We start from the raw sequence: 27028 nt of genomic DNA on the forward strand, positions 1-27028 counted from the left end.
AATTGATGCTTTTGAACTGTGGTGTTGGAGAAGACTCTTGAGAGTGCCTTGGACTGCAAGGAGATCCAACCAGTCCATTCTAAAGAGATCAGTCCTGAGTGTTCATTGGAAGGACTGATGCTAAAGCTGAAACTCTAGTACTTTGGCCACCTTATGGGAAGAGTTGACTCATTGGAAAAGACTCTGATGCTGGGAGGGATTGGGGGCAGGAAGAGAAGGGGCTGACAGAGGATGAGATGGCTGGATGGCATCACTGACTCAATGAACGTGAGTTTGGGTAAACTCCAGGAGCTGGTGATGGACAGGGACGCCTGGCATGCTGCGATTCATGAGGTCACGAAGAGTCGGGACACAACTGAGCGACTGAACTGATAGGAGTTGGACTTGATGACCTCTAAAGTCCGTGAATAATTGGAAAGAAAACAAAAAACCAGCCCAATAACAATGAACACTTTGAGCACCCAGACTGTAGTCTTAATCTGTTTATTACCAAAGAGAATCAGGCTCCCTGGTGAAATTGTTATTCTACATCTGAGGCAAGAAATAAGCTGATTTTCGAACATTTGACATACCAGATAGAAATGAAGCTCTCAAAGACTACTAGGGTTGGGTCAGAAGGACTTGGGAGCTAACCTGAAGCCTTTCCCACTAGACAGAGAAGAGAGAGTTTGAGTATTGTTAAGAATAATTGCAGTGAAATGAAATATATTAATGAAAATAATTTTACTGTTGGAGGATTGTTAGTGAACCAAGTCATTATGAAAACTAATAAATGAAAGAAGGAAAGCTGTTTCTTTTCTTATATGAGCTATATTCTATTAGGTAATGCCAGATAGTATAAGAGGGAAGTTTCTCTTTGTAGAACTGCTCTACCTAGTAAATAAAGAAATGACAGAATAAAGTCCGTCTGTAATCTTAGTGAATTTGGGGATCTAAGCTTCGCTCTTGAAGGACTGCTTAGCCTTGCAAAACCAACCAGACAGTATGTGCCTCCTGGTGGAGTAACATACCACCACATGGATGTAGTCTTGCCAAGTCTACATCCAGTCACCTGTTTACATGAAATGCAGAGAGCAGAGGAATGTATTAAATTATATCACAGGGATAAAGTTAGCAAAATTCAGACTTAAAGAAAAATCCTTATCTTTTAGAGATAACATTTTGAAATATTTGCAGATGAAATGAGATAACTTTTCTTAAAAGAATTGTCTCCAAACTTGAAAATAATTTCCTTTAAAAATTTTGAAAGCAAAAGAGTTCCTTCAGAATAATATTAAAGGAGGGTTAGATAGGGCCGTAGAAGGAGTGGGATGGCCTGGGGACTGGGTTGATGGGTACAGGAGAGTTTCTTCTTGATCCTTTTATATATGTTCAAAATTGTCTGTAATAAAACATTAAAAAAATAAGTAAAAAGAAACAGTGAAATAAATAAAACTTTATTAGTCTTACTGTACTAATGCATACTCCTTCCCCCCCTTGTTATTTCTTTCTACATGTAAACACATTCTGTGTATATACTGCGTACCTGCTGCTTTTTCTGCTGTTCTTGAATAATGTGCAAGTATTTAGTAGTCTGCTTGACCTTCATACTTTCTAATGTACAAGTTGTAGACCAGTCCCTCTTTTTTTTTTTTTTTGTCAATACAGCTTAGCAATTTGGGGATATATTTCAATGCTTCTGTTGAATTTTCTTTGGGCTAAACTGCTTACTTACAGTACCTTGGTCCCTTTTACCCTTGTTATCTATTACTTTATAGAACTTTGGGCTACTCCTGATGGTAGTTTTCCCTGGAGGAAAACTTGCCATTTTTTTCTGAGATTCAACTCCTTTTTAAAATAATAACATCTTATAAAATTAACTTGTTCCCCTTTTCCCAGTTTTCTTCCTTCGAGGTAATTTCTGTTATCAGCTTGAAGTATATTTTTCCCTTTCTTTTTTTCCTTAGCAGTAAATATGGTTTGTTTTTTTTTTCTCCTTGTACTTCACCTTTTTTTTCCCACAGTATTTTCAAATTCTCTACACTGATCATTTTCTTTTATTAAAAGTGAATTATGAAATGTTGGGGGCATATTTAAAAGTATCATCTTTTTAATAAGTATCTGTGTTTTGCATTTTCTTTTGGGGAGCAAAAATATTTTTTAAAGTATTTTGTTAAATATTAGAAAATCATTCTTTGAAGTCACTGTTTTAGTTTTTAACTCCACAAGTACTACTTAAGAATTTGCGTCATTTTACATCCTTGCCAATAGCTGGTATTGTTAAGAGTTATTAATTTTTATTAATCTAGTGTATGTAAGGTGATGTCTCACTTGTGTTTTAATTATATTTTACTTTTATAGTTTGGAAAAAGGTGTCTCCTCCTTACTCCCTAAACCTCTCAGGGATATGGCACAATACTTGTTAAGTTAAGGAAGTTGTCTACTTATTTGTCAGTGAACTCAATGAACTCTTTTCTTAGTGAGCTATTACAGCAGATTGCCTTAGAGCTAAAATCTTGGAGACCTTGAGATAATGGCTTTTCCTTTCTGTTCTTTCGAAGAACTAAAATGAAAATCTTACATTATGTGGAAATAAAAAGTCCTTACTGCCAGCACTTTTGACACTTTGTTTTTCTATTCTGTCTGTTGTTTTAGGCTCCGAGCTCTGTCCAGCGGTGGGAGTATTACATCCCCCCCTCTTTCGCCAGCATTGCCGAAGTATAAGTTAGCAGACTATCGTTACGGGAGAGAAGAAATGTTAGCACTTTTCCTTAAAGACAACAAGGTAAGAAAGTAGGAAAGAGCTCAAAATTGCAAATGCGATTTCTGGGTATGTACAGTTAGGTATTGCTACATGAAATAGCTATGGTTTGCTGTTTTCTTCCTGTGTGAAAACCTGCAGTAGTTCACAGAGGCTCTTGTAAATGATGCACACTCTGTGCTTTAGAGAAAACCTAAGATTTCATCACAGAAGTAGAAAGCCTCATGGAAGCAGGAGAGTGGGCAGGACTTAATGCTTTGTCTCACTGATTTCTTCACAGCCTTTATTTTTATCCCATTGTGATGGCTGAGAAAGTTTTCCCTTCTCTTTATTGCATCTGGCATTCGTCTCTCCAGTTAGATACTAGGAGCCAGACGGGCAGATGCTTCTCTTCTTCTTTGCTTTTGAGTTAAATGTAAAATTTTTAGTGGGGAGAAAATCTTAAAATATAGTACCTCATTTTTGTTACTTTTATGATCAAAACTCAAACAGTAAAAAGTATACTTCTGTTATATAACTAGTGAGAAATAACATTTTCTACTTAAGTGTACTTTGCTTTTAATTTTATTAATGGATTAAGGATCAAATTTTAATGATCGTTGCTAAGAACAGATATAGTTGCTTGTAAAATTCTCCTTACCATCTGTGGTGTGAGTTAAATGTGCACTCTGGAGTATCAGGGTCAGTGCTATATATCAAATCTGAGCATGGTAGTCAGATGGGAGGATGGGGTGAGTGACTGGGCTTTTTAAAAATGTTTGGCCCTGTCAGAATATTAATTGTGACTGAATAAGCTTTTAATCCATATCTTTGATAATCAGCAGCAGATAAACCAAACAATATTTTCTTGTTTTGGCTCCGTAGAATTGCAGGGATAGCATTAATCTCATGGTCATGTGTTTGGTCAAACAGATCCCTTCAGACCTTCTGGATAAAGAATTTCTGCCTATCCTACAGGAGGAGCCCCTGCTGCCACTGGCTCTTGTGCCCTTCACGGAAGAAGAACAGGTGTGTGCGTAGCTTTGAGCCGCAGGTCCCACCCTTGTTTGCTCCCACTGAGGCATGAAAATAGGAAGTTCCTCCTTAGGCTCTAAGGGGTGTCCTCCTTCCCCAGGTCTGCTTCCTTCTACTCTTCTTGGCATATGGATGCCTCTCTTAGTTGACTAGATTCTGATTGAGATTTGAGGCTGTTGAGTATTATGTAGAGATAAGGACGTGTGTTAGAATAGAGAGAAAAAGGTATTTTTCTGGGGAGAGGGCCTTCTTTTCAGAAACTTGTTTTTTCAGAAGTAATCTGCTAAACCTGAATTCCCACCTGTTTTTACCACTAAAGGAAAATGTAAATAATCAGCTCACACAGTGTGCTTAAAACAGTGCTTTTCTGTCACAGATTTTTTAAAATGATAATTGTGAGAAAGTTAGAGTTTTGGGCTGTAAAGTAACAGATTCTGTGTTACAGTGTACGATGTCCATAGATAAATAGTGGAGTTTCTGAATGCAACGAACTGTGGTGATTATTGGGCTTCCCTCATAGCTCAGTTGGTAAAGAATCTGCCTGCAATGCAGGAGACCTGGGTTCAATCCCTGGGAAGCTGCCCTGGAGAAGGAAATGGCAGCCCACTCCAGTATTCTTCCGTGGAGCATCCCATGGACAGAGGAGCCTGGTGGGCTACAATCTATGGGATTGCAAGAGTTGGACACGACTTAGCGACTAAACCGCCACCACTGTGGTGATTATAGTAAAACGAAGAAAGAAAGAGCTTTTTTGGAATGCCACTTTAAATGAAGAATCATCATTATTTTTTAAGAAAACTGCTTTATTGAGACCTAAGTTACATGCCATAAAATTAAATATTTTTGTAGTTTTTAGTAGATGCAGAGTTGTGTAACCCATCACCACTATTTAATTGAGAACATTTTTCATTATTTTTTTGGGACAGCTCTGGGTGTTCTCCCTGCACTCTTGCCATGCTGTGCATGGTGAAATCAGTCTATTAAGAGGGAAAAGCCTATTAAAAGAACTTAGTGAAATGTCCCTGGTGGTTCAGAACTGATGGGGAGCTAAGATCTCACAAGCTACGAGGCATGGCCAAATAAAAATTAGACTTCTGTTAACCTACGTTAAGTTTTAAGAAAGGTGTGATATTTATTTGGTGACTTTGAGCATCATCCTTCTGTAAGCAATTTTGTTTCATTTGCGGTTTCTCCTAAATCAGGCTGTGCGGTGTGCTTAGTCGCTCAGTCGTGTTTGACTCTTTGCAACCCCATGGACTGTAGCCCACCAGGCTCCTCTGTCCATGGGGATTCTCCAGGCAAGAATACTGGAGTGGGTTGTCATGTCCTCCTCCAGGGGATCTTCCCAACCCAGGATCGAACCCAGGTCTCCCGTTTTGTAGGCAGATTCTTTACCATCTGAGCCACCATGAGAGCCCAGGAATACTGGAGTAGGTGTTCTATGCCTTCTCCAGGGGATCTTCCCGACCCTGGAATCTAACCAGGCGGATTCTTTACCAGCTGAGCTACCAGGGAGGTCCAAGATCAGGCTCATAGTTCTTTATTTATTCATGAAACCCAGTATCATCTAGGGTCATCAACAAATATTTCCATTGATCAAAAGTTGTTATAAAGAATTCATGGGAAAGGAAGGGTCCTGTCTCCAGTAATTGCTGAAAAGTTTCTTTTCAAAAATGGTAAATTTCCTTAAAAAAAATTAGACATCTGGTTATATTTTGTTTTAATTTTTCTCAAAAATATTTTTATTATGAAGCATTTCAAATAGTATAGAGAATATTATTACAAAGACCTGAATATTTTCAACTCATATACATCTAATCTTAAAATAATTTGTGTGTACCTTTGTTTTAAGAAACAAAATTTCTCCTTCACCACAGTTGAGACTGCCTGGGGTGTACCCCTCTCTGCATTTCCAGGGATTACTATGAATCAGATTACTTCATCATTCATGTTTTGATATTGTCATTACATATTTGTGTGTCCATATACCTATAAGAGTTTCCTTTTATAGGGTTATACATTTTACATGAACTATAGCCTGCCAGGCTCCTCAGTTCATGGAATTCTCCAAGCAACAATGCTAGAGTGGATAGCCATTTCCTTCTCCAGGGGATCGTCCTGACCCAGGGATTGAACCCAGGTCTCCAAATTGCAGGCAGATTCTTTACCATCTGAACCACCAGGGAAGCCTATATTGAAGATAGCATACTGTATATTATGGAGGAGGAAATGGCAACCCACTCCAGTATCTTTGCCTGGAGAATCTCATGGAAAGAGGAGCCTGGCGGGCTACAATCCTTGGGGTCACAAGAGTCAGGCACGACTGAAGTGACAGCACTACTGTATAATTCTATTCTGCAGCTTGTTTTTTCTTTGAGTAATTTTTCGATTTCATTGTTTTTAGGTTTCACATTCATACATATGGCATCAGTTTGTTCATCTCTGCTTTATAATATTTCATAAGTGAAAAAAATAAAATACTTTTTTTTTTGCTGTAAAAGATACTCATATTTGATTATAGGAAATACAGAAAGATATGAAGAGGTAAATCTTTGCTATAAAATCACCATGTGGAAATAATTACTTGTTAACATTTAGTATCTTTAGTTTATTTTTGTGTATCTTCAGTTGTCAGAATACACCGATAATGCAGACTGAATCCAACAGCGTATCAGAAGGATTATACACCGTGGCCAAGTGGGATTTATCCCAGAATTCCAGGGTGGTGCAACATAAAACCAATATAATATACCCCATTAATAGAATGAAGAAAAGAAAAGCACTTGATCACCTCAGTTTCCACAGAAAAAGCACACAATTCCAACACCCTTTTGTGAAAGCAAATGTAACGAACTGGGAATGAAAGTGAACTTAATTAAGGGGAAAAACCCACAACCAATATTATACTCAGTGATGAAAGACTAAAAGCTTTTCTTCTTGGATTGGGAACAAGATAGTATATCTACTTTCACTACTGATATTGAACCTTGTGTTGGAAGTTTCAGATGAGCTCTTAGGCTAGAAAAGGAAATAAAAAGAATCCAGATTGGAAGGGAAGAAGTAAAATTATCTCTGTTTGAAGATGACATGATCCTACATATAGAAAATCCTAAAGAATCCACAGAATAACTGTTAACACCAGTAAGTGAATACAGCACAGTTGTATGCTACAGAATCAGTACACAAAAGTCAGTTGTGTTTCCATTACTGTGTACTTAGTCGCTCAGTCATGTCCGACTCTTTGTAACCCCATGCCCTGTAGCCCGCCAGGCTCCTCTGTCCATGGGAATTCTCCAGGCAAGAATACTGGAGTGGGTCGCCATGCCCTCCTCCAGGGGATCTTCCCAACTCAGATATTGAACCCAGGTCTCCTACGTTGCAGGTGGATTCTTCCCTGACTGAGCCACCAGGGAAGCGTTTCCATCTACTAGTAATGGACAGTTTGCAAAGGAAATGAAGAAAGTTCTGTTTACAATAGTATCAAAACCAAAATACTTAGGAATAAATTTAAGGAGTGTGAAACTTTATACAATAAAAAAAATGAAACACTATTGAAAGAAATTAAAGAAGATCTTAATAAATGGAAAGGTGTTAGCATTTTATTAAGCGTTGAAAGACTTAATATTATTAATGATTTGCTGCCAGTACAATACCCACCAAAATCCCAGTGGCTTTTTGGGTAGAAGCTGATCTTAAAATTTATATAGAATTGCAGAGGACCCTAAGTTGTCAAAACAGTTTTGCAAAGAAATAGGACCTGTACTTCCAGTTTCAGAACTTAACTGCAAAGCTACAGTGATCAAAACTGGTTTTAACTTCCCTGGTGGTCCAGTGCTTTTGTGCTTCCAATGTAGAGGGCCTGGGTTTGATTCCTGGACTAAGGTAACTAAGATCCTACATCCCTTGTGGCAAAAAAAAAAATTAAAAAATTCCAAAACAAAAAAAAGTGTGGCTTAAGGATAGATGCACATACCAGCTGATTATAATTGAAAGTTTGGAAATAAAACCAAATCACTCCATACTGCTGGATCACTTTGAAGAAACGTTGTATGTGGGTTTGTATTACTTTTGTTCACTTCTGCCATACCTATAGTGTTTTACCCTTGCTTTTGCACTGTTACATGATTTCATTGTTTTTTCATGAGCAGTAAATCATGTGGAATTCTCCAGGTCAGAATACTGGAGTGGGTAGCCTTTCCCTTTTCTAGGGAATCTTCCCAACCCAGGGATTGAACCCAGGTCTCCCACATTGCAGACGGATTCTTTACCAGCTGAGCCACAAGGGAAACCCAAGAATACTAGAGTTAGGGAGCCTATTCCTTCTCCAGCGGATCTTCCCAGCCCAGGAATTGAACTGGGGTTTCCTGCATTGCAGGCAGATTTCTTTACCAACTGAGCTATCAGGGAAGCCCAAATCATATGGTTTAGAAATAAAAATTTCTCTCTCTCCCATCCTTTCCACCAGCCGTCTGTCTCCTTTTCTGAAAGGCAGCCTGTATTTGCAGTTTCTTGTGTATTTTTCCAAGTAAATATTGAGTATATTTCCCCCTTTGTGTAGGTGGTGGTGTATACTAAGCTTTGTTCTATATTTACATTATTTTTATTGAAAAATATTCTCTGCAAATTTGGAAAAAGTATTCTTTTAGTTTGCATTTCTTTCCCCAGTGCAGAGTTTCTCAGATACTTGCATTTATATTTCTTTCAATTTTTTGTCCTTTGCCATTTTTGTTGGGGGGATAGTAATCTTTTTCTTGAGCTAGTCCTAAACCTAACCTGTTAAATTTTCTTTTTTTGTGTGTGTTCAGTTTCTTTTTTATTGGAGTACAATTGCTTTACAGTGCTGTGTTAGTTTCTGCCGTACAACGAAGTGAATCAGCTGTATGTGGACATGCATCTCCTCTTGAACCTCCCTCCCACCCCTCATCCTACCCATCTACTAACTTGTTCATTTTTCTAAATTTAAAATTGCATTGGTTTTCATTTATGATATTTTTTAATACAGAAGCTTATTTTTATATAGCTCATTATACTAGTTTCAGTCTTTTGTGATTAGTTTTCCAATTGTTTATGAATATTTTTTAATAATTGTTTTTTATTTTTCGTTAAATGACTACCTAGATTTCTTAGAGACGACATGAGTTAGAAAAACTTTTTAGTAAGTAGGCAGAAGGACTTGGTACTAGTTACTAACATGATATACTTTAAGGGCTACACAGATTACTTGAGCAATCAAAAATTATTCAATAAATGATGCTGAAAACTGTTGGTTTTTTAAAAAGGAATAAAGTTAGATATGCAGTACACCTTCACATGAAAATTAGTTTTAGAATCACTAAAGAAGTAACTCTTCATTTTGTTTTTCTTTTTTCATTTTGTTTTTATAATGGAAAAGTTTATCTTAAGGTGTTAAGATTTGAATGCTGTAATTACTAGGGCTTAATGTAAAGATTGGCTTCTCTGGTGGCTGAGACAGTAAAGAATCTGCTCACAATGTGCAGACCTGGAGTCTGATTCTTGGGTGGAGAACATCCCCTGGTGAAAGAAATGGCAACCCATTCCAGTAATCTTGCCTGGAGAATTCCACAGACAGAGGAGCCTGGCGTACTGCAGTCCATGGGGTCGCAAAGAGTTGGACATGACTGAGCGATGAAGCACAGCACAGCACAAAAATGCAAAATTTAGGAATTCTTGACACTTGCTAGTCTTTCTTTTTATAATATATGTTGGAATAGGACAGTACTTAGAGCTGGCAAAAGATTCATTAATATTTTGAAATTAACACCTTGGATGGTTACCTGTTCAGGAATTGTTTAGACCTTCCTAGGCTAGAGTTTTGCATACCTATTCACCCTGTTACTCCTATCTGGGAGGTAAATAATTCTAATAACCTAAAATAGCTTCTTGCTATATACATTGTTTTCTGATGTTACCTGAAGAGGCTAGTTTATCTTTAAAATGCAAGTTAACTGAGTGTGCGCACTTCATGCCCACACCCTCCCCACCACATATACTCTTAAACATACATGTACACACATATATGAATGCATGCATGTGTAAAATATAATTACGTAAATGGTTTTCTTTGAACAAAATCAATGCTCGAATAAGATCTTCTGATCGCCCTTTGATTGGACATTTCCCTGTATGTCTTTATCACGTTTAAAAAGCATTCAGTTCAATTGCTCAGCCGTGTCCGACTCTGGCCTCCCTGTCCATCACCAACTCCCAGAGTTTACCCAAGCTCATATCCATTGAGGTGGTGATGCCATCCAACCATCTCATCCTCTGTCATCCCCTTCTCCTCCTGCCTTCAATCTTTCCCAGTATAAGGGTCTTTTCCAATAAGTTAGTTCTTCTCATCAGGTGGCCAAAGTACTGGAGTTTCAGCTTCAACATCAGTCTTTCCAGTGAACACTCAGGACTGATCTCCTTTAGAATGGACTAGTTGGATCTCCTTGCAGTCCAAGGGACCCTCAAGAGTCTTCTTCAACACCACAGTTCAAAAGCATCAATTCTTCGGCACTCAGCTTTCTTCCCAGTCCAACTCTCACATTCATACGTGACCACTGGAAAAACCATAGCCTTGACTTAGACGGACCTTTGTTGGCAAAGTAATGTTTCTGCTTTTTAATATGCTATCTAGGTTGGTCATAACTTTCTTCCAAGGAGCAAGTGTCTTTTAATTTCATGGCTGCAATCCCCATCTGCAGTGATTTTGGAGCCCCCCAAAATAAAATCTGACACTTGTTTCCCTATCTCTTTGCCATGAAGTGATGGGATCAGATGCCATGATCTTCGTTTTCTGAATGTTGAGCTTTAAGCCAACTTTTTCACTCTCCTCTTTCACTTTCATCAAGAGGCTCTTTAGTTCTTCACTTTCTGCCGTAAGGGTGGTGTCATCTGCATATCTGAGGTGATTGATATTTCTCCCGGCAATCTTGATTCCAGCTTGTGCTGCTTCCAGTGCAGCATTTCTCATGATGTACTCTGCATAGAAGTTAAATAAGCAGAGTGATAATGTACAGCCTTGACGGACTCCTTTTCCTATTTGGAACCAGTCTGTTGTTCCATGTCCAGTTCTAACTGTTGCTTCCTGACCTGCATACAGGTTTCTCAAAAGGTAGGTCAGGTGGTCTGGTATTCCCATCTCTTTCAGAATTTTCCACAGTTTATTGTGATCCACACAGTCAGAGGCTTTGGCATAGTCAATAAAGCTCTATATATTACGCTTGTAATTTAAGTACCTGCTACCAGATTGTTGTATTTTATTTATTTTATATGAAAGAAAGTCACTTCGTTTATACATTTTTTTATTAGATGATACATGTGTATACATGCAAAATTCACAAAACATATACAGTGAAAAACAAGTCTATGAGTGACCTAGGCTTTTTTATTCCTCAGAATTAACTGTTATTTTCATTTTCTTATGTTCCCTTTCTAGGGTATTTAATACAACTGCAGCTACTTTTGTGTTTATTCTTTAAAGCACACACACACATGGCTGCTATTGTACAACTGCAGCTACTTTTGTATCTGTTCTTTAAAATGCACACACATGCACGCGCACGCCTGCTATGCATACAGTTCTACACTGTTTTTACCTAAGCATCTATTTGGGAGATAGTAACAGATATTTATTCAACTTTTGAGATGTGTCACTGTTCTAACTACTTGTTGCCTGATGTGTTAAGTGCTTACAGCAGCCCACGAAGTAGGTTCCTTTTCACGTTCTATGCATGAGGGAGACGAGGCACAGAGTTGAGCAAAGGATCCACAGTTGACTCTCAGGCAGCCTAGCCTCTCCATGTACTTCACTCCAGCTCTGCCTGTTAGGCTGACTGTATGAAACTGTGGGTTCTGGATCAGAAATGATTGAATATTAGCAGTTTTGTATGATGATGGTGGTGGTGCAGTTGCTAAGTCATCTCTGACTTGCGACCCCATGAACTGTAGCCTGGCAGGCTCCTCTGTCCATGGGATTTCCCAGGCAAGAGTACTAGAGTGAGTTGCCATCTCCTCCTCCAGGGTATCTTCCTGACTCAGCTTTCACCCGTCTCTTCTCTTGCATGCAATCTCCTGCACTGTCAGTGGATTCTTTACTGAGTGAGCCACCGGGGAAGCCAATTTGTATGGTTAACCCTAAAAAGTAAGAGTTGCCTCATATTTTTAAAAAATTGTATAGAATTCCCTGTGTAGATAGCCGTGATTTTTAGATCAGCTCCTTTTGATTGATACTTAGCCAGTTGCCTTTTTTGCTTTCACAAACAGTACTGCAGTTAAAATCTTTCTGCTTATGTTATTTTTCACATGTGTAAGAAGAGAAATTGTTGTGTCAAAAGGTGTGGACATTGAAATATACTTTGACAAATGTATCTGATAAGTATATATATTGCCTTTTAGAGATTATACCAACTTTCACTTTCAGCTGCAATGTGTTAGGATGTGTGAAAGAAAGCATATGAGTTTCCCTGAACCCTGTAGATGGGTGCGTTTGAGTTTCATACATGTAATACTTTGGTTATGAGGTATTCAGCAGTGTCAGATTCTGGCATGTACAGTACATTTAACACTGACTTCTATTTTTTCAGTATTAGAATACATGAATCTAGATTCTGGGATTTCACAGTCTTGCTTAATTGTGATCCCAGAAGAGTTATTCAGTAACACTGCTGTTTACTGTGTGCCCCGAGATAAATTAATGCATTTGTTTCAACTAGCTTTTCTTAAAAATAATTTTTATTAAAATACAGTTTGAAATAAGTATTGATTAGGTTTGGTATCTGCCTCTAGTTTTCCATTATTAATTACATCTTGGTCTTCACGTTGTGAAGTTAACTTGATTGTATCACTATATGCCTATAAAAGTCAAAGGAAAAAATAAGTTTCTAAAGTTTACCTGAACAAATTCTATTGAATATAGTTCTCATAAAGACAAATAGTGACAGGTAATGAGGAGAAAATCACCCATATATTAAAACAAGAAATTTAGTAATGAAAGTAGAAGTTTTTCAAACCAAGATTACATGTTGATTTCTTTAAAATAGGAATATCATATTTCATTTGATTTTGAATCCAAACACAGTGGAAACAGTTTGGACTTAAAAGAAGTAGTTGAATTGCAGAATTTTATTTCCCCGAAATTCAGTTAGCTGCTACTGAATTTGTATACTTTAAGCCTCACTTGTTGTCTCTCTGTCCAGAGGACCCTTGCTGCAGCCATGCTGAAGCTGTGTTTTCCACACTGTACCATACCACTGCATTTTTGCACAGATGTCTTTTAGGTTCTGTGCTGTGCTTAGCTGCTCAGTTGTGTCCGACTCTTTGCCTATAGTCCATGGAATTGTCCGGGCCAGAATACTGGAGTGGGTAGCCTTTCCCTTCAGGGCATCTTCCAGACCCAGGGATCGAAGTCAGGCCTCCTGCGTTGCAGGCGGATTCTTTACCAGCTGAGCCACAAGGGAAGCTCAAGAATGCTGGAGAGGGTAGCCTATCCCTTCTCCAGTGGATCGTCCCATCCCAGGAATCAAACTGGGGTCTCCTGCATTGCAGGCGGATTCTTTACCAACTGAGCTGTCAGAGAAGTCCAAGTGTATAGAAGGTATTCAGGTAAAGATGTATTCCAAGTTTTGGGGTTTAAAACTGTCTCATTAAATTGTTTCACATGCCTAGGATTTTTATATTTCATAGATCATTTCCCAGTCTTTCTATAATTGCTTCCTGCTTTACCTTTTCCTAAGCCCTGTGTGTTCCATTTATCCAGAAGTATCGACTAAACGTATTTTTGAATCCCAGACCTCCTGTCTTCCTGTGTCCCCTCTTCATGTTTGAAGGATGCCCACCCACTACTGTTCTTGTCATATTTGACCTTTTTCCACATTGACTGTGGGTGCAAATGAAGGCTAATGACCAAGTGATTGGGATTTTGTTTATTCCTCAAGCATTCTCTTCCCCTACCCACTTCTTACTTTGCCTTTCCCCGTTCATCCCTGATACCTGTCATTCTATTAAACACTAGTTGGCTTTGCTAATTCACATTGATGAGCAGAATGAGGTAAAATGATCAGTATTTTTTTCTTTATCCTGTAACTGTTGATTCAGACCTTTTGTGACACCCGCTCATTTCCACCTTTCAGTAGTTAACCCTTTCAAACAAGATCTCTTTTACTGTGTATTCTCTGTTTATTATGATGATGCATACATATCTTGCCACCTCCTGGGTACGTACAGAACCTAACATGGTGTAAGCATTGGTTGTTCAAGTTTGTTGATCTGAAATATTAGTTTAAAATTTCCAGCCAGAACCAGATTTTGGAATGTCTTAGTGTGCCACGTGGTGAATGTTTCTCATCGCTAGTAGTCATTAGATGCCGGTTTATAGATGCTGTGGGAGATGGTGAGGAACAACATGCAGTTTTACCTGTTTTATCCATTTTTTTTCTTTCTTTCCTTTTTCTGGCAGAGAAACTTTTCCATGTCCGTAAATAGTGCTGCTGTCCTGCGATTGACAGGACGAGGAGGAGGAGGAACAGTGGTGGGGGCTCCTAGAGGTCGAAGTTCTTCCCGAGGGCGAGGTGAGCTTTCATGTGGGAAAAAAGTAATAACGGAATGGTGGGGAGAGAGAGGAGGGAAATAAATAAATCACTTTAAAAATATTCCGATATTTGATTTTCCAAAACTGTCCTTTGACATTTAACTACATAATGTCCTGAACGTTTGTTTTTGGAACCATTTCTAAGTGTATCCGCTCCACAACCCCTGGTCTGGAGTAGAAGAGGGTGATTTGAGCCTAGAGACTTGAGTGTGAATGATTCTAGATGGTCCTAATTCTCTTTGGCAAATATTTGTGATCCATGTTCCTCACCCCCAGGGGACCTTACGCTGTGAGAGCCAGGGCTCCCTGAAGTGCCTTGGCTGCTGGAGTAACACCCAGGTCCCTGCAGGCCTCTTGTGACTCGGGTCTCCATATAAGGCCATGTGCCGGGAGTGTCCCCAGCCAGAGAGAGGCTTTCGTAAAAGCCGTCTCCTCAGTACGAGACCTTTTTAGGGTGCAGAAGAAAGAAAAAATTATGCAACAATCCTTTATATAATCTGTAGTTTTGTATTTTATAGATTTGTCTTTTCTTAGAAGAATAATTGATATTACTTGTTCTTTGATATCTTCTCCCTACTTGGAGTTTGTTGATCTTCTGCTACTTAAGGGCATTCTTAATGTTTGTAACATAAATATTTATTTGAGCTTTTACTTCTAAGTTGGCTAAGTCATAGCAGAAGTCTCAACATACCTTGCAGTTTTAAAAGGTGCTTTTGAAAGAATTGGATGTCTCCAAAAAGAAGAAGCCATTGCCTCCACACATTGCGCCGTCCAGGGTGGCATGATCCTGAATGTGGAGTATCTAAATTCTTAGAGTTACGCTTTATGAAAAGAGCGATTTATACCCACTCTTTATAGAGACTGTATTAAATTGTGCATTCCTGTAAAGGGGTTTCATCCAGAATGTGGGAAGGCAACTGTTCTGAATAATGAAGAGGTTAACTGAAACTCTTGTAGAGTTAAGTGCTTGTAGATCAAGTGCTGTTACTAGGTTGTCCATGTGTTTTCCTTCTGAATTCGTCAGTCTCTAAAATGGTGGTTTTTAACCTGGAGAGTTGTTAGACTCAGCAGAATATACTGGGTGGTGAGATTTAAGCATGTGTGTTTCAGAAGGTCCACAGGCCATTTAGATTCCCAAACGCAGTTAGGTTCTGTTGGTCCAGAAATCGTCTGAGATCTGTGCTTCTTGGTGCTGTGATGATGGTGTTCTGAGGGTGACTGTGGCCTGCTCCTTGGATGTTGCCTGGGTTTTTCTGCAATGGGCTCGCACTGAGAAGAGGTTGCCCTTGGAGAGCTTTTCCTCTAGTGCTTTTCAGGGCATGACGGTGAGAGGTCTTATTAATTAATAAGTGTGGCCCACAGCAGCTGTTTTTTGTTCCTGAAGTGATCACCAATGTTGTGTGTTGCAAATACCAACCAATGTCTAAATAGGTGTTAAAAAAAATTCAGGTCTAGAAACTGATGAAGCGTTGATTAATTTCTTCCTGCCTTCTGGTTTGAAGTGTATATTGTTATCACACAGGATAGAACTCTTACATTCAGAATTTAAATGGGACTTGTATGAAAGATAAATACTATAATAAAAGCAGTGACTTAATTAACATTGATATGAATGGATGACATGAAACTAGTTAAATGAATGAAGTGACTTAGTGAGAAATACTTCTGACACCATTGTCCCAGCTGTGATTCTTACTGGTTTCATGAGACCTTTAATCTGTGGTTTTGTTTTCTTCAGTTACAGCTTAATTTTAACCTGTTGGTTAAATAAATAGTGATTAGTGTAGGTTTTTTTTTTTTTTTTTTTTTTTTTTGGGACACGAGCAGTCCTTGACATCAGATGATTGCCCTGGCTCTTTCCAGCTTGAGAGAAGTTTGTTGTGAAAATCAACTGACTTTCATACTTCTGAATATCATGAAGCAGTAACAGTTAAATAAATGAACAGGGAAACAACTTGAATTTGTCATCTTTTTATTTTATCTGGTGAAGAGGTTTAAAAATAAAGCGTATCTATACAATCGTCAGCCACTGTCTTCCTCATTATTAAAGGAGGTATTTTTAATCCCCCCAAAGAAGAGGGTGAAATCTCAAGAGATTAGGGCAGTCATTTAAATTTAACTTTATGAAAGATTCTCCATGTTATAGTTACTTGCTTCTCCTCATATGGGAACTACTTTTATAGATGATTATGGGCCTTGCACTTTGAAGAGTTTTCCTTACGTTTTACAAGCCGGAAAGCTCTAGAATCAGATTCTTTTTTTGTGCCCACTTATAAAGCTTTGGGCTCATAAGGAGGACCAGTGCCAATGCTAGTTATAACTGGCAGGAAATATTTTGTGGTTTGCTTATTTTTCTGGCAAATTTTGAACACTGTTTTTCATATTCATGTTTCCAGAATAAAATACTTTTTCAGGGTGCTATGTACTTAATGGTTTTCTTGACAAAATTGTTCTCTAAAAGGACAGGGGACTTTTTTCTTTCTCCCTAAAAATATCTTTGTAAATATCACCACAGTGTTATTTAACAGTTTGTAGCAGACTGTTTTAAGATAGATCTTAAATAATACATCTATATTTCCTAAGGATAGAGGTACAAAACTGTACATTAAGTTGAAGTTAAGTTGATACAACTGAAAGGTAACTTTAGGATTATTATAGTTCAACTCTAGTCCTCACTTCCATTTTACAGATGAAGATATTGATACTTAGACTAAAGAAGATATCATTGTTCTATGATTACATACATAAAATTATGCATTATTCTTATATTCCATCATAAGATCATATAGAAGTATAATTGTATTCTGAGTCAATTCTTGATAAGTGATGCTAGAAAGTAAAAATACTGTATGGATATTTGAAACAGTTATTTAATTCAGTTGTATTTAGCTTTGGAATGCATTCATTATTTTATTCAAGATTCATCATTTTTCCTTGGGTGGTTTTTTACTGTTGGAGAAGTGAGTTGGGGATAATGGCTAAGATTTTACCTAGGTATAAATACATGCCTAGGCACAATTTTTACCCGCCTCCCCCCAGTTTTCAACTTGTGTGTTGGATACAAATGGCGCACATTAGTTGGGAAATCCTCACAGTGCACAGGCAATATAAAGCTGAAAGCTCATATTGCCTTCTGCCCCCAGATGCAGTATTTGGATTTATATCCTTCTTGATCCTAACTATGCAGTCATATCATTTATATACACTGTAATTTTTTTTTAATGTATTGCTCTTTGGCCTGCTTTAGTCGTTCAACAGAATAATGTAGATTCCTTTTAATGACAATATTTTATCTTCTGTGGCTTCCTAGTATTCTACTGAACTGTTGGATCAAAATTTACTTAGCCAGTCCTTTACTGATGTATGTTTCTGTTTTTCAAAAATTTGCAACAAAAATCTCCATATATATATATATATATTTGCGTATTTGTGCAAGTCTTTCTATTAGGATAAATTCTAATTAGAAAGTTGAGTCAAATTTGATAAATGTAATCAGATTGCCTTCAGTACAGGCCAGTGTGCATTTGAGTCACTGGAGCCTCTGTGAATTCCTACATGCGCACTTTCTTACCAGCTCTGTGGTTTGAATTTAGTGCTGCCTGATAGTTTTCTCCAGGATTTGCGCAAATGGGAAAGAGTGCCTTTGGTTGGTGTGGAATATTCTTTAAGAAGTTAGTTCACAAAACTGTTAGTTTAGTTGACCCTATTAAATTATCCTTTCTATGGAGTTAAAGAAATTAACATTTATGCCTAGTTTTTTACTTTGTCTGCTCTCTTCTCAAACTCCTCACATTTTCCATTTTTATTGAAAATAATCCAATAGAAGGTTTGATTTGTCATAATGGTTTACTGATCTTAGAATTTCACTATTGAGTTTTCTGTTAAGGAGCTTGATGTTGATACTGTTTCTTGTTCAGGACTGGAACTGGTACTCTTACACAGTTTTGTTTTTTTTTTTATATCCTCCTCTGGTCTGGCTACTTCACTGCTGTCATTGCCGTTATTGGTCTCACTGGTAAAGATTCAGTGGTCCTTGCTAAATATTAAATGTAGATATCCTGCTTTGTATATAGACATCACTTCAGAGTTGAATGTTTGGTGTTCAGCTTGTGCCAGATGTTGACATCTGACCATCATTTTCTCTGTGTTGTTGTTTCAGGCAGAGGCAGAGGTGAATGTGGTTTCTACCAAAGAAGCTTTGATGAAGTAGAGGGGGTGTTTGGCCGAGGAGGCGGCAGGGAAATGCACAGGTCACAGAGCTGGGAGGAAAGGTAACTGGAGGAGTCAAATCTTGGGGTAAAGATTCTTGGTGTAAAAGCATTTCTTCTCTGCTTTCTGCAGAGGAGAATGTTCTTTGTATAGTTACAGAATTGCACTTTTCAAAAAATGCTACTAATTAAAGAAGAGTTATGTTAGAAGTGTTTAAATGATCTTTATTTAAAGGAAGAAGCATTCTAGATAAATACATTAATATTTTTTGTCCCTGCATGGATATTTAATAGTTAATTAGATATGCTATTTGATTAGTACTCAGTGAGAGGCATTTTCATTTTATTGTTTGTTGCTGTTAATCAAAGCATCTTCTCTATATTGCTTGTGACTTTATATGAAGTCTTTCAAGATGAGCAAAGGCAGTTGCTCAGATAATATACAAAGATGTCCATGTGATAATATTTATAATATAGAACAATGGGAAATAAGCCAAACAACTTAATTTCAGTGTGGTTTCTTATATAATGGCATACCCACACAGTAGTTATTTGGTCACTAAGTCATGTCTGACTCTTTCCTGAGCTGATGAACTGTAGCCCAACCAGCCTCTTTTGTCCATGGGAGTTCTGAGGCAAAAATACCAGAGTGGGTTGCCATTTTCTCCTCCAGGGGATCTTCCCAACCCAGGGATCAAACCCGTGTCTCCTGCATTGGCAGGTGGATTCTTCACCTCTGAGTCACCAAGGAAGCCTTGTCCATAAAAGTTAGAAAGAGTTTGAGAATATTTAATCGTGTAAAAACACATTTTCGGAAAACAGTATATAAAGCTCTGTACAGCAGATACCTAAAGTAAAACATGAATTTAATTAGAAATGTACCTAATAAAAAAAGTTTCTGGGTCTATAAAGCTAGCTTTTGGTAGGTGAGACATTGGACATTTTTGTTTTCATATTTGTGCTTTTCTGTGTTTTCCAAATGTTAGGCAAAACCCATATATTTGTTTTATAATTTGAAAAGGAAATGCTGTTAAAGATAGGAAAGTGGGTGTCATGGATGGGAAATCTTTGTATTACTCTCATGTATTTTTTGAAACTTAATTTTACCTTTTCTAGGGGTGACAGACGTTTTGACAAACCAGGACGAAAAGATGTAGGTAAGACTTTCTTACTGTTTTGAAGTATTTTTATATGGATTTCCATGGCATTAGTTTTTAACAAGGCTCACAAAGGATACCTTAATTAAAAATTGACTCAGTTACTTGCCTCTCTCCAGTAGATGGGGTTGTAACATTGCTTGCTTTTAGAGTTCCATGGTTATTTGAGGGCTGTATTGCATGAAACCAGGGATAATAAATACAACCATTAGGATTTACTTGGTTTAAGTTTTTAAGTCTGTGTATTCTCTGCAAGACATATTCTTTATTAAGGCTACCTTATGAACGGAAATTTCAAGTTAGGAAGCAGCCTATTTACTCCTTTTCCAGTGCCTCTCACAGCTGAGAAGAAATAGAGAAAATGCTAGAAGGTTTAGTTTTGTATCTGAGAGCAAAGGCTAAAACTGTGACAGTTTTAACTTTAGTCATTTATTCATCTGGTCTTTTTGATAAATGACAGTCTTTCTTTTTTTTTTTTTTTTCTTAAAAAAAAAATAATGCCATGAAACAACAGATGAGTCAATTTAGTAATTAACAGCAAGCTCAAATGCAAGTGAGCACTAGATAAAAGACCATATGTATCTATCATTGAAAAGTAATTTCCTTTTTTTTTTTTAATTTTTATTTTTACTTTATTTTACTTTACAATACTGTATTGGTTTTGCCATACATTGATATGAATCCACCACGGGTGTACATGCGTTCCCAAACATGACAGTCTTTCTTAAAGGGCAATTTTCACATTAGGTCTATAAAAATATTTTATAGTGGCTTTTATTGAATATTTTTTAATAAGATGTTCACTTCTAATGATTCTGAACTTTTATAAGTCATCCACTTTTGTTGAAAATGTTGTAAATTAAAAAAGAAAATGTTGCTCCTGCTATGTCTTACATTCTACCAGAATAGCAGTACTTGACTAGTTTGTTGAGACACACTGACATACTGATCAGTTGTGAGATACCCTTTGACAGCAAATTAAGATAATTTAAATACTGAAAGTTCCAGAATGATTTGTTCTTTTTAAAATTAGAGCCTGTTCTTATCATGTATTTGCTTCTTATGTGTGGAGAAATGGGTGGAATTAGAAACATGTGGGTAAGAATTGTGCATGACCTTTGTGAATACCCACAGGAGAATGTAGAGGCAGAAAAAGCCCTGTAATACTCAAATTATAATGTCTGTTCATTAGGAATCATCTCACAGTAATGATTCTGTGAGGATGGAATTAAAAGATCATTAAAGTAAAATCCAGGTGGTACAGAAAGGTTCGACTCAGTGCATTTTGAAATACTTTGAAGCAGGCATAGCACGTTTTGGCTGTTAGGTTGTTGCTAGCAGTTGGTAATAAGGGCTTGTACATATATAAGGTGCTCCCCTGGTGGCTCAGATAGTAAAAAATCCACCTGCAATGCAGGATACCCAAGCTTGATCCCTGGGTCGGGAATGTCCCCTGTTGAAGGAAATGGCTTACCCATTCCACTGTTCTTGCCTTGAGAATTCCATTGACAGAGGAGCCTGGTGGGCTACAGTCCATGGGGTCAAAAGAGTAGGATGCAGCTGAGCAACTAACACAGCAACCACGCACATATAAAAGTGGGCTTTATGGGTTTTGGTATCTTCTTGTCTTCAGTTTATTGGGACTGTTACGCTATCTGTATTGGTTTCCACAAGCATTTTTAACATCATTTCATTGTGGTCTCCTGGACCATGTATCCGAGACATTGTGGTCTCCTGGATCATGTATCTGAGATACTGTCACTAATTTCCCAGGTGGCTCAGGTAAGTGAGCAATAGAGCCAAGAGTTAGAGCTGCTGGTCCCACTTTCTAGTAAATTTCCCCTTTCAGTTTGCACTCCATTCACCTGAAAGGATAATGGGGCCTTTGCAGAAAACTTAATCCCCTTAACACAGAAGATGTGATTCTTTGAAGTGAAAGAATCATTCTCTCAGAAGCTTTCAATCTCCTAGACAAAAGTATTTGATTGCATTTTTTAGCTGTCATTAAATAGCCTTAGTATACCAACAGAGTTTTTTGGGGGGCTAGTGCGTATGTGTCTAGGGAAAGTCATATCTAATTTTCAGATGCAAAGTTTATGTATAAATAGTATGGTAGGAGATCCTTTGGCTTGAATGGAGAAGGTCCTGCATCTGTATTGAGACTGAGAGCCCAGACAGGCCTGTCCACTTCCTAGTTATGCCACTTTGGGCATCCTCTCTGTGTGACCTGTGTAAGTGATGTGAGGCTCTTAGGAGAAAACATAGCTTGTAAATCTTCAATACTACTTTATTTTCACAGGTTAGGTGAATTTTGTTACTTTATTATAGAAATAAGAAATCCTGTCTTATCTGTGTTACAGCAGTCTTGGGTTGGAAAATAAACTGTTGTTCTAGCTAGTATTTAAGAATGCCTAAGGTTTTTAAACCGCAAAAGTTCTCTATTAAGTTTCTGTGTCCTTGATATACCTTGCTATTATCAGTCTTAGAGCACTTAAGAGTTCTTTATTTTTTTCTCCTTTCAGTCAAAGAATAGGAAAACGTGACTTGCTGCTGTGCCCTGCTTTCCACAATTGCTTGCCTCTTTCCCTTTGCCCGCATAGGACTGGATAAGGGAGATTTCAGAAGGGTAGCAACAAATCTGTTTGAAATCTGATAGGGTGACATTTTTGGGTCTTGTTCTGGTTGAGGACAGTTTGCTTTTTTTTTTATTTTAATGGAAATGACAAGGATACAAAGATAGTCTTAAGTTAAACCAGAGGTAAGGGAAAGGGTTCATCCTTGCACAATTAAAATTAAAATAGCAGAGAAAGCATAATTTTCATGGAGTATTAGATTTGGAAAGAAATAATAGAGTTGATCTAGTCCAACCTCCTACTGGTGAATAAACACTCATTTTGTGTTTATAGAAAAAACTATTTGAAGTTTGAAACAGGAATTTGGGTTTGAAAATGCTTCATTGCCTAATTATTTTTTGCTTTTTCTAGTGGAGGTTTTTTCCCTGAGTTAAATTATATGTAAACCTTTTTATCTACAAAAACATAAATATGTTTGCATCTATGAGGTTTTTATACCATTGAATGGATCCTAAGTAGAAAGGTGAAGTTTTTACTCTGGTCGGAAGTCATTCAGGTGAATAGTTGTAATTTTTAAATCACTGTTAGATTAATGTGCACAATAGCTTTAAAATGGATAAAATTTTGCATCTCTTTGCCTGATACCACCCTGCAGTTTCCATCAGGTTAGTGCTTATTTTACTTGCTCTGATCACTTTCTGCCACAAATACATGAATATGTGAGTGTGTTTGAGTGTCATGCCCAAATGATTTTACAGTTATGGTTAAATCTATTTTTTGCTGTTTTCTTGTGAATATTTGTTCTTAGCTGTTAAAAATTAAGGGGGTAATACTTACCCCAGTTTGGTTTTATAAGGAACCAAAGGTATGATCTTTGTTGTCTTGAAAAAAGTAGCAGTTTTAAAAGGATGTTCACTAAATATTATGAAATCATCATTCTACCCAGGGAGCTAGGTTTGAAACTAGACTGTTGCTCCAACTGGCAGATGAAAATGAAAAATTTATGACTGATTTACCTAGAGTTCAGCTGTGTAAAGTGTGTCCCTTTTACCTTCATTACTGGTATCATACCACATTCATACAAACTCACCAGCAGCATTTCTGTTGTTATACATAATTTGTTACCTTCACGTGCATTGATTTCAGCAGATAACCACAGAGAGAAACTTTATATAATGTTATATTTCCACAACATGTATTGTTAGCTCAGCCATTTTTTTAATGGGTAGAGGCTTGATCACCATGATGTACTCAGAAAGATGTAATCAGCATTGGAAAAAGAAAACATGAGATACGATGAAGGAAAAATAGCTGCATAATTGGCTGAGTGTATTTAATACATTAGAAAATAGGGTGCTGAAATAGATACTTTTTACTCTATCAGTCCTGTTTCAGAGATCTGAAAATTGTCAATGCTTTGTCCGTTGATGTGGATATCCAGGTCAGTCCTGTTTGGGCTCTTGGAGACCAGAGGAGTTTGAAATTCAGGAATAGTCTTGTCAAAATTCTCCATCTTGATTTGATACTCACCTTTGGAGCCTCGGGCCAACAGAGATGCAAAACAGTGATGTAACATGATCTCGGAGGGCAGGTAGGATGTCCTCCTCTGACACGTTTCTCCAGTACCTTCCTGCATTGCTGAAAGGAATACAACTAATTCAAAGTGGGGAGGATTTTCATGCTGGAGCAGAGCAGCCAGAGGACTTGATGGTATAATAGAGTGGTAGTAGGTGAGTGGAAAGATAAAGAATGGACACTCCTCAGAACTGATGCCATCAAGGTGAAAGTCCACGCTGGTCTGGTAGAGTTTGCCGTTTTCTTGTTCCTGATAGAGTACAGCTGAGACCCGAACATTGGTTAGAGGGCTAGGTCGAGTGTTGGCCACTTGGAAAATGAGATTAGGTTTGCCATCTATGTGAGCTACTACTGCTAAGTCAGTAAAGCGAATTGAGAAAGCACGATTTTTAGGCCGGGCAATCTTCGCCACAAAGGCACCTAAATTAGAAACCATTGAATTTTTTTTTAGAACGAACACTAGAAATGTCATTACCTTTTCTGAATGACAAGGATCTAGCAAATTGTTATACATTTCTTAGTGTCGTGACTGCCAAATAATTCAGGAATTCAGCTTACTGATAATTTCTCATTAGCCTGAAGAGTTTTTCAAAACAGTACATATATTCTTATTTTAAAACTGATTTCAAAATGGATAAGGAAGATTCATTTGTCACGTAGAAATGTAAAACTTTAAGTTTGTTACGAGGTCAGAGAGTGGTCATTGCCTATATTCCTACCCCTGCTTTAAAAAAAAAAAAGGTAACAGAAAATAAATGCAATTTAGTTGCCACCAGATTACTTCTAGTTGAAATAGAGATTAGATTCATAGTAGAATGATTTGGGGTAGGGAAGGGACCAGTAGAACAAGTGGTCCATTGAAGAACGTTTAACTTTGAAATTTATACAAAGCCTTTTTTCTTTTAAAAAGGCTCTGGTTCTCAGGTGATTTGAGTGTATGCTTCAAGTGCATCCTCCTCCCTACCCCCCCACCCCACCCCCACCCCCAACTGTAGATCAGGGTTTCTTAACTACTACTGTGCCTCAGATGTTGGCAGGCTGGTGAGGTCTATGTACCTCTTATCAAAATTATGCTTTAAATGCATTAAAATAAAATACATAAAAAGGAAACCAAATATATATATGTATTTTTTCTTTTCTTCTTGCTAAGGATGTGTATTCTTGTTCTTTATCATGCAGTACTGACTGTGGTATTCTCTGGGCTCACTAGTATTGAGTAAATGTTGAAAAGATGAATTCAGGAGAAAATTCTAGCCCAGTAAAGGTTAACAAAAAAAAAAAAAAAATCAAATTCCTCTGTTAGGTAAAATGACTGTCATAATATGCATTGAACATATTTATTCACTTATTCAAAAAAATACTTAGCTCCTTTGAAAAATTCCTTTTAGATTTTTTTGTTCATATGTTTTTGGCTTCTGTTATAATGATCCCTTTTTTCTTAAGTTAGGTAAAATTTAAATATAGTCAAATTTAAAAAAATTTTTCCAATTGTTTGACCCAAGACTCTTTTCTAGTCTCAGGCATTACTTGTCAATAATGCAAATAAATTATTCTGGAATATGATCACTTATAACTGACTATACCCATTCCAAAACATACCTATGCTTTTTTAAAGAACAAAAACAATTACCTGTGATAAAAGCCTCTAGCATGAGGCCTAGGAGCATTTGTATGGCAAGGAGGGCGATTGCACTTGGACAGTCACCACTGGGGAACATGGTGCCGTAACCAATTGTGAGCTGTGTCTCCAGGGAGAAAGAGAATGCCGCTGTGAAACTGGTGATGTACTTGACGCAGATAGTGTGGTTTTCAGGTGGGGCGTCATGATCTAGTCCCAGGTCACCGTTCATCTCAGCGAGAACATACCAGAGCACTGCAAAGACAAGCCAGTGGATGACAAAAGAGGCGGAGAAGACCAGCATCATCCAGCGCCAGCGCATGTCCATTAGGGTTCCCCAGGCGTCTCGAAGATAGGCAAGGCCTGTGTGGGCGCCATCCATTTGAAGCGTGCTGTGACCATCCTTGGTGACCATCCTCCGGTGTCTCTGAGTCAGGAGAGGAGCAATAACTTTGCAGTGACTGCCATCCATCTCAGGCTGTAATGCTCTGAAATCGAGAGTGCATTAGTAAACCCTGAACTGTTTCATAGTTAATATTATTTAAATTTTGAGACTTAGTTTTATAATTTTTTTTTTGGAATGCTTCCTCGACTCCCAGGCAGGCTTTCCCAGTCTGATAGCTCTTTCTGTTTTCACATAAGGGAGCATTTACTCAGTCATTTGTTTGATAGCTAATCATGGATTGCCTTGAGATATCTCTTACTGGTTCCTTCAAGGACTGTTAAAAGTATTGTTTGTCATTTTAAAAATTTTCTGAGGGCTGGGGTTACCATTCATGTCTTTTTTCACACTTTTGTATTTTTCTTGCACAAATCCAGGCTTCAAGTATGTATTGATTTGACTAAACATGTGTAAATAACTTTTCATAATTAATTAATAGCTTATAACTGAATAATGAAAAGGAATGTTAAATATCTGTTACTTTTTAAAATAGAAATCATTCAGAAGTATAGTGTTTAGCTGACTAAAAATGTTTTGAAGCCAAACTTAGTGCTAGGATAAGATTAAGCTTTTAGAGATCTGTAGTTCTATTGTATGCTTTATAATTAGCCTATTGAAAGTTTTGTAATTAGATTTTGTTTGTTTTTGTTACTTTGTGGCCATTTTCATGGAGGCTTTCCTTCTGTGGTTGGTGGATTGCCACCCTTTTGAATATTCTAGATTCTGACTAGATAGTAAATAATTTTCTCTCTACCCAAAATAAAAAACTCCAGGTGGAGATTCCAAGGTAATATTAATTTTGGAAGTAAATGAACCAGGAGAAAAAGCTTCAAGTTCAGTGAACTAAAATAATCATTAAGGCATCAAATGGCAGTTTTTAAAACATATTAGTAAAACTAGCTTTTAGCTGTAGTCAGTTTTCAGCTGTGTTTATGTTTCCTCGTGTGGTGCATAGAAATCTAACGTGCTTTCCATGTGACCATCCTTGCATACGACAGAGGTGCAGAGGACTTAGGCAGAGGCAGCCAGGAACAGGACAGGAGATACGACTTTGCTTCCCTTGAGTGCTCCTTTCTTCTCTGCCGCAGTCCAGTACTTGGGGCTTAT

General features: G+C 37.6%; 2 protein-coding genes across 5 annotated transcripts in view; one reads left to right on the forward strand and one right to left on the reverse strand.

Annotated features, from left to right (window-relative positions):
• The window catches only part of GIGYF2 (GRB10 interacting GYF protein 2), a 105700-nt gene that overhangs the window by 9274 nt on the left and 69398 nt on the right, over window positions 1-27028 (forward strand). For all 3 annotated transcript variants that reach the window (XM_068965942.1, XM_068965943.1, XM_068965944.1), the window contains exons 2-6: window positions 2635-2764; window positions 3653-3748; window positions 14217-14328; window positions 18508-18619; window positions 19673-19713. In XM_068965942.1, the coding sequence (XP_068822043.1) occupies window positions 2635-2764; window positions 3653-3748; window positions 14217-14328; window positions 18508-18619; window positions 19673-19713 (491 nt within the window). The remainder of the gene's footprint in view (window positions 1-2634; window positions 2765-3652; window positions 3749-14216; window positions 14329-18507; window positions 18620-19672; window positions 19714-27028) is intronic.
• On the reverse strand, window positions 23659-25951 carry KCNJ13 (potassium inwardly rectifying channel subfamily J member 13). 2 transcript variants are annotated; one of them, XM_068966491.1, is made up of 2 exons: window positions 25492-25951; window positions 23659-24281 (listed from the first exon to the last, which is right to left on the reverse strand). In XM_068966491.1, exons 1-2 carry the CDS (start codon window positions 25949-25951, stop codon window positions 23659-23661), a joined length of 1083 nt encoding a protein of 360 aa, XP_068822592.1. The 2 variants fall into 2 exon arrangements, with proteins under 2 accessions (XP_068822592.1, XP_068822593.1); XM_068966492.1 differs by having other exon boundaries at window positions 24251-24281; window positions 25728-25951.

Source organism: Capricornis sumatraensis, chromosome 2 (genome assembly GCF_032405125.1).
Source record: "Capricornis sumatraensis isolate serow.1 chromosome 2, serow.2, whole genome shotgun sequence".
Classification (NCBI taxonomy): Eukaryota; Metazoa; Chordata; class Mammalia; order Artiodactyla; family Bovidae; genus Capricornis; species Capricornis sumatraensis.